We start from the raw sequence: 8,281 nt of genomic DNA on the forward strand, positions 1-8,281 counted from the left end.
CGGGGACATCGAGTCCTCCCACATCTCCCCACTTCACCCATCTGGGGAGAGGTTTGGGGTCCCCTCCATTTGGCACGGAGGCTGGAAACGGTGTGTTGCTGCCGGAGACCCGTGTTGGGGTGCATCCCATGTCCCCAAGCCCGTTCCGCGGCAGCGGGAGAGAAGAGGCACCGGGCTGCTCGCCACCGCCCGCAGCACCCGGTGTGAGTCCCAACCCAGCAGAAAAGTGACAGGAGCACACGGCAGCGCGTCGGGGCATGCAGGAGGGTGGCACAGGTTTGTTCCTGGCAGAGGCAGAATCCAGCCCTTGACCATCCCTCCCAGCTGAGCGGGCCCATCACGGAGGCATCCGGGGCTTCCCCTGGCAGAAAGGAGAAAGACAGCCCTTGTGCAAGGAGCCACCCCGCACGCCCCTCGTGCCCCTCGTCCCCCCGGGGTGGCAGTGGCAAAGAGAAGCCCCTCTTTGTAAAAAGCCCGTTTTGCCTCCAGATAACAGCGAAGCCAGCGGAGAAGGTGCATCCTCCAAGGCGAGAGGCTGCCTCCTCCTCCTCTTCCTCCTCCCTGCTGAGCTTGGGGCAGCTGAGCCAAACGGCCAGGCACAGGGAGCACGACGTGAAATAAGGAGAAAACAGAAAAGCCAGGCAGGGTGTCCTGGCACCTCCCTCGGGTCGGGAAGGTGCCAAGGGAGTTGAACTAACTAACTGTCCCTGGGGACACGGGTAACGGGGCCGGAGCTGCACTGATGGCCCTACTCACCATCAACTGCCGGATCCGACCGCACGCAATGACCCTGCTCAAACATTTAAAAGCACAGGAGGCAAACCCTTATCTTCCACAGGAAAAGAATTATTTTATTAAGTATTTTTAAACAACTACTTAACATTTACTCAAGATAAAAATATGTACAATATCCCACCTTGAAGAAGGCTCCAAAATATAAACACTGTACCTCTCCCTAGAGAAAACCAAAAAAATCTTCTCTTCAAAAAAAAAAAAAGACAACCCAGAAACAAGAATACATTCATATTTCTCACTTCTTTATGCTCAAGTAGTTATACAAATAATAGACATCTGAAACATTTTACCTTTTAATATATTTATATAATATATATATATTTATAACGGGATTTTACAAATAAAGGCAACAACTGTATACCAAAAAAAAAAACCCCAAAAACAACAACAAAATAAACGTCAGAACACAATCTGCAATCAAGCATAGTGCATCTCAACAGCTGGTGCAATGGGAGGGCGAAATGAAAATCCATACAAAGGGGTTTCTGGACACGAGTTCTCAAAACCAGTAAGGAAAAAAACCCCAGCACTGCATTTTGCAGTGAAGTTTGGTTTTAATTAAAAAAAAAAAGCCAAATTGGACAAGATGTTCCTCTGCGGAGAAGGACCTCCGCAGGTCTGGGAGTTAATGGGACAAGTCTCAACCCCCAAACCCTCATCCTTTCCTACAGCAACGTGGGCCAGGGTTTGCCAAGGAGACTAAAGGAATTCAGATGCTCAAACCCCACCGGGATTAGACTCCTTTGAAAATCCCAGCCTTTTCATTTTTCAAAGGCACTGACAGGGGCACATCCAGCGGGCGTCATGCCATCGACTCCGGCTGAACTGCTCCCTCTTGCACGGAGCCCTCGACTCGTCCCCGCGTCGGGAAGCGGCTGCTCTCCGGCCGGGCCGTCGCCGACGGGACTCGTAAAACCCTTTTGATTTCCGATAGACCAGACCTGGCGGAACCCTGCAGCAGCAGCAGCAGCGGGAGAGAGGCCCGGAGTCAGGTGCAACAAGCAAAGTGATCCTCGGGATATTTTCTCCCCTACCCGGCCCAAACTAGCAGCTCAAGTTACAGGAAGGGGCGCGTGTTAATTTATTTATTAGATGTACGCCATGTAAAGCTTCCAAGCAGCATCTACGTTTTTATTTCTTAAAAAATATATATATATATATATCAGCAAAGGTGTGGAGAGAAACCCGTCTCAAGTCTACCTGACTGTGCATGACCAAGCAGTGACCGCCGCTCTGCTCCTCCTCCGCTCTCGGTGGCACCGCCGCCACCGCCGCACCGCGCTCGGGGCGGCTGCGCCCATCACTCAGACGCTGGCGACTGATGGGGCACCAGCTCGGTTCAGCTCAAACTACCGGCAGTGGGGCCATTGCCTCAAAAGCCCTTATGAAAAGTACCGTATTTTTTTATATTTACAGACCCTAAACCCAAGTCTGCCTACTGGAATTTTTTTTCACAGCTTTGCAATATAGTCGCAGCTGACCGAGTCAGCTGTTGTTCTGTAGATGTGGAGAGGGAAGAAAGTAAGGGGTAAAGCACAAAACCCTTTTTTTTTTTTTTCCTTTTGGAAGTAGTTCTGAATCACTACCCTGGGCGCATCCTTCATCCTTCTCCAAGCTACCTGACAAGTCAGAGAAAAGGGGACTGAGCTTCCTATGTGCAGTGAACCTTATCCCCACACCTCAGTCCAGCCAATATATAAAAAGTGAAACGGTCTCAAACTAAAAAAAAAAAAAAAAAAAAAAAAAAAGGAAAAAAAGTCACACCGCTTAGTCTTTGGTTTCCAAGTTCAACGGAGGAATCTGCTTCAAAGCTTGAAGCAGAGCTGAGGAGTCGATAGGGGAATGGGCTGGTACGGGAGAAGGGAGTCTCTGGGGCATCAGCAGAGGTGGGGAGATTTTATCGGGGTTCATGAACCCCGTAAGTGCCGCGGCCGAGGCTGGCAGGCTGGGGTACAGGACAGGGACGGACGCCGGGTACCAGCACTTCTCCAGCATGGGCAGATAGGCTGTTGCGGATGGTGGGATCAAATAGAAGGGCAGGCACAAGGGAGGCTGGTGAGCGTGGGGGCCCAGGAAGCTGCTGGAAGAGCCCATCATGTCGCTGCCAAAAGGGCCCTCGTCCTCCGGTGACTCCAGCCGGCTCCTTTTGGCCGGCGGGTCCTCAGTCTCTTGCTTAATAGAGCTTATTCTCTCCTGGACAGCGTACTTGAGTTCGGTATCCTTTTTGAAATACTGCTGTTCGGATTTGGAGTCACTTTTCTCCAGCTCTCCCCCGTACCCACTGTCCGTGTCTGTGTCGCTGCCGCTCTGCTCCCCGCTGGAGTGAGCAAATGTCCTCTGGATCACAGGCACGCAGTTTTTCCCATGTCCCTCCGCTGCTTTGGTCAAGGAGCCAGGTTTCTCTTTCAAGTCCACCATTTTAGGAGGGATGTCTACGGATTTGCGGCCGGCTCCGCCCTGGAGCACCTCGGAGGCCATGCGGTGCAGATGGCTGACCAGCTGGGACGACTTCAGGTCCTTGCAGTTCTCCTGCTTTGCCAGGTATTGCAGCATTTCCTTGGCACACATCTGGAAACCGGATCGAAACATTTCCTGGCTGGAATCAAGGTTTCTTGATGACAGGTCACCTGAGGAAACATTAACAGAAAGAAATTAAAAATTAACAATGTGCTAAATCGTTCCATTACCACCACCGAGGCGGGTTGGAGGCAACATTAAACTTCAGTTACGGCACAGCAACTTGATGGTCAACCTGAAGTTTGCATCCGTTCCCCCGATTCCTGCACGAGCGTTCATTTTTATTTGAACATTCATCCGCCCACTTTTATGCAACACCTTTAAACTTAATTTTTAGCTCTCTATGTACCGTATATGCCACCTTCAACAGGTGCTGACGCAAGGAGCAGAGAGAGGAGTGAGTCAAGGTGGTGCCTTCTCCGGGAAACACCCCGGGGACGGCGGATTGCACCTCGCCTTCACCTCCAGGCAGGGAGCCCCTGGAGCACGGCCACTGCCAGCAGCTCCGCCGACCTGGGACGGTTCTGCTTCAGCTTAAAGCTCTATTGCACTCCCCGTGGCTGTCAGAGCAGGGGAAGGCTCTCCAGAACAAGTAAATTTTACTTTATCAGATTCACGTGAGTGCCACATGTGAAACAGAAGGAGGAAGTACATCTAAAGCAGGATAAGCTGATACACCAGGTCCCCTCTTCGCCTGCAGAACACAGGCTCGCTCGTTTATAGAGAGGTGTGGATAGAAAGCAGATTCACCCGTACCTTCAGAAAAACACCCCAGACAAAACTGACTTTGATCCAAAGCTCACAAACACAAATGGAAAGGTTCGAATGGCTTTGGAGAGAACCTCACAGCAAATCTGGGCTTCAAATAAAACTACTTAAAATCCAATTTAATTTCAAAACAACTCCACAGGGCGCTCTACATTGGCCGTATTGAGAAACGCGTCTTTTTTTGCGAAAGCTCATAAGCAAAGCGAGAGAAAACGACAGCGATGAAAAGCAAGAACTCCTTCCTGCCTCCTCCCTTCTCAGGAACGAAATGTCACAACTGCATTTCAAAGACTCCGAGAGAAAGTCCATCAAGCGCACGCAGGTTCTCACACGATGCCATCTGAATACTCACCCGCTTGTAAACCATTCTGCAACGCAATGATTTTCTGCTGCTGCTGCTCAATGAGATTGGTGAGTGCCTTCACATGCTTCAAGGTGAGCTCGAGAACCACAGCCTTCTCCAGGTGACCCAGAGTCTGCAAGCAAAGGGACAGGTTGGCATCTGCCACGGGGTCGGCCACGCACGCAGCAGCCTGACGGGGCTGCCAACGTTTCCCAAATAACAGAGGAAGGACCGATGCAGTTTGGAGAAAAGACTTAAAGAGTCATCCCTGAGCAGTACAGGACTACGAAGGGCAGTATTCCATGAAAAGAAGTTAAAAAGCAGGCTGCGGAAAAGGCTATCACAGAATCCTACGGGTATTTTCGGACCAGCCGCACGGCTCAAAGGGAATTATTTCATTTATCTCTTCTGCTGCCCCTGCTGGCACCGGGACCTTAGCGCAGGGGAATCCGGCCGGGGGCTCCCCTCGGCCGGCAGCGGGGAGGGGGCGAACCCCGCGGGCAGCTCCCGCAGGAACCCGGCAGCTCCCGAAGCCACTGGAGGACTCCGCTCCGGGGAAAGTTTGGGATGCGCTGGCAGCCCGCCTCGGGCGTGCGGCCACCACGGGGCAGGGGACACAAGACGGGGGTAAAAAAACCCAACCAACCAACCAAAACCCACCCAAATCCCTGCTGAATTGGCAGGCGCGGAGGAACCGCTGCCGCGGGCGCCTTTGCTGGAAGGCGCCGGCTCCGTCCAGCCCCGCCGGGTCCCCGGGGCCGCCCCCACCTACCGTCAGCTTGAGATGCTCCGGCAGCAGGTCCTTCAGCTGGGCGATGCACTCGTTAATCCTGTCGCGCCTCTTCTTCTCTATCAGCCGGTGGGGCAACTTGTAGGTCTCCTGCAAAGCCAGCGGCAGCGGGTCAGCGCTCCGCGGCTGCGGGGGGGGGGGGGGGGGGGGGGGGGGAGGCGCGCCCCGCACGGCCGTCGCTCCCCGCTGCTTCTGTCCCCGTGTGCGCCCCCCCGGATAACGGCCCCACGCCCGCTCCCCCGGCCCCGCCGGAGCAGGGAGCAGCCCGCAGGAGCCTCCGCCGGGAAAACTCGCCTTGCCCGGGCGGGCTACCGCGCAGCCCGCCCCCCCACATCCTTTTTCCCCCCCTCCCCAATTTACCTTATTATCCTCGCTCCTCTTTAACCCCCTCCTGGGCTTGTAAACTTGGTACATGTGCGCGAAGTCCAGCCTGCACGGGCGAAACGAAAGCAGCGAAATTATCCCTGTCCCCCGGAGGGCCGCGGCGGGGCCACTCCTCCCCCCGAGCCCGCCGCCGTCCGCCGTCCGCCGCCGCCGCCGCTTACCCCGGCACGTCGCCGCTCTCCAGGGCGGGCAGCTTGCCCAGGCAGACGGGCGGGGGCTGCGCGCTGGGGATCCGCTCCATGGCGGTGGGGTGCGGAGCGCTGCGGAGCGGGTGCGGAGCGGGAAGGCGGCTCAGGGCGGGCTGCTCATGCCGCGTCCGCGCCGCGCGGGCTGAGGAGCGGCGGGCGGCGGCGCGCCGGGTTAAATGCGGGCGAGTGGGTGGACGGGAGCGACGTGCGCTACCCTGTGACTGCCGGCACGTCTGGCGGCCGCCGGGGCGGGCGCGCCGGGCTGGCCCCCCCCCCCCCCGCCGCTCCCCCCTCCCGTCACATGCGCCTCACGTGTCGGCAGCGCCGCCGCCGCCGCGCAACGTGCCGGGGGAGGGGGGGGGAAGTGGGGGGGGGGGGAGGCGGGGCCGCCCCCGGCCGCCCCCCGGCTGCGATGCGCCGCGCCGGGCACCCCCGTGGGGTGGGCGGGGGGCAGAGTGGTGGGGGCTGCTTTCCGCGCCCCCCCCCCCCCGCCCCGTCTGCACGTGTAGCCCGGCGGGATCCTTTCCCTCTCCCCCCTCCCCGTGTCGGACGTGCCCGGTGTCCCCAGCGGGAGCGCGGAGGCGGGTGGGCACCGCCGGGAGCGCGCTCCCGGGTAGGGAGGAGGGGGATCGGCGCAGCTTCGACCTCCAAATGTGCCGCGGGTGCGGAATGGGCTGCAGAGGTTTTAGCGGGGGTGGGGGCTGCCGCGTCTTACCGAGCGCCTGTTACAGATTGAATTTCAAAAAAAAAAAAAAAAAGACATAAACACGGACCCGAATTAAACGTGCAGCCTGAGAGCTCTAGAAACACGGGGCAAAATAAGCGAGAGCCGCTATGGAACGGCTATAGGTAAGCGCCAGTACGGCGGAGAAGTTTAGGACGTTTCGTGCTTTTGCAAAGCATCTGCAGTTCTTGGATGCCGGCTCTTGCAAAACGCTGAGCGCGACGGTAATGGCATGTACCTGCCAAAGCAAACCTCTTCTCTCGAAGGGCTACGGTCATTTTCCCTGCGGAACGCTGAACAAGTAGAGGCAAGCTCATCAGATAACAGGCGCGTTTACCAAGATAAGGTAAAAGCAGGACTCCAGCGCAGAGCCTCTGCTATCGCCTCGGAGGGTCCTGGCCCGCTCGGCGGCGGGAGGAATCTGAGGTCAGGAGGCATTACGTGAGAGCACAAAGAGATTTCATACGGGCGATGGAGACGGGCCTTTTAAGGCTCAGCGCCCGCCGAAGGTGCATGTCGTTGCCAGGAGGAATCCTAAGGGAGGTCGGAGCCTTGCAGAAATCTGCTAGCTGTAAATGTGAGGTTTGCAAAAACCAAACCCCCCCCTTTACACGATCCCGGCGGCATCTCCGGCGTAAACAACGCAGCACTGTGTGGGCGACACGGGGCTCCCCAAACGCAGATCCCTAGGTTGTCCCGCTCGATACGGGCTTCTCGGCATTTCGCCTCTGAGCCTGCACACCTGGCGTTGGTGGGCACGACCCGCTCACCCGTCTTGAGGGTCTGCTGTGGTGCTGCAGACGCCGCCCACCGAGGAGGAGAGGACTGAAAACAGAGCGCCGAGTGTAAATGGGGGGCAGGATCTCCGCTCCGGGCTGTGGACTTCTCAAAGCAGAGACTGTCTTCCATACCGGCGCTGAACAAATTCAGCAATAACCATCAGGAAAAATGGGAGTGATGTGTCTGTCCTTTCCTGCAGTTCAGGGGGAAGTAACCAGCTTCAGTAAATGGGTATGGAATCAGATGGTTCATTCTCTCTCTGCCCTGAAGACCCAAGCTGTTATTTTCCAAACAAAGGGTGAAAAAAAGACGTACAATTTTTAATCTGTCCCATCGCTGACCCTCCCCACTGTCCAAGGCAACAGAAATAATTAGAGCTTGCTGCAGCCGATTCCTAATGAAAAATGAGGTTTGGGGCCAACCTGCTCTGCATTTTAAGTTCAGACTTCAAGTGTACGTGGACGGTTTCATGCCCATGAATTGTCTGACTCCTGCATGCTCTTTCAGATATTCGGTACATTCCTGCAGTGGGTGGTGAGCTACAAATCAGGGTCAGAGGTAATCCCCAATTATTTAGCCCTTTTACTGTTCTCGTGCTTGCCAAACAATTCTCCATATCGGGATTTACTCATGACCTTAAGGGACGCTGCCGAGGATTTAGGAGTCCCCTTAAAAAGAGAATCCAAATGAAGTTATGACATTCTTGGGCATCAAGTTAGATTGCTGGAGAGTTGAATTACATTTTCCTGGGGATCAGTTTTCATAAGCTAGGGCTGATGCAATCATCAATTTGCCTTCTCGATCTTGTTTGCTGAATTATTTCTACGCGAAGGGTTCCTTTACCATGTACCACTAAGGTGGTAGCAAAACGTGTAAAAAAATCTTTATTTTCTAAAGCCGTTCGTCATCAGCAGCTCTCCTGAATGCGGGTTTCGGAAGGGCTGCGAGTCACAGGACAGTGGCAGCTCGTGTCCAGGGGGAATTTGCGGTTA

At 55.5% G+C, this 8,281-nt stretch overlaps 1 protein-coding gene across 1 annotated transcript; it reads right to left on the minus strand.

The window, feature by feature from the left end:
• Window positions 1-2,562: 2,562 nt before the first annotated feature.
• On the minus strand, window positions 2,563-5,838 carry BHLHE40 (basic helix-loop-helix family member e40). The gene is made up of 5 exons (XM_086619150.1): window positions 5,759-5,838; window positions 5,574-5,643; window positions 5,196-5,303; window positions 4,433-4,556; window positions 2,563-3,422 (listed from the first exon to the last, which is right to left on the minus strand). The coding sequence occupies exons 1-5, from the start codon at window positions 5,836-5,838 to the stop codon at window positions 2,563-2,565; spliced, it is 1,242 nt and encodes a 413-aa protein (XP_086475276.1).
• Between the last annotated feature and the right edge of the window lie 2,443 nt (window positions 5,839-8,281).

This window comes from Tauraco erythrolophus, chromosome 12 (assembly GCF_009769465.1).
Source record: "Tauraco erythrolophus isolate bTauEry1 chromosome 12, bTauEry1.pri, whole genome shotgun sequence".
NCBI classification, from domain to species: Eukaryota; Metazoa; Chordata; class Aves; order Musophagiformes; family Musophagidae; genus Tauraco; species Tauraco erythrolophus.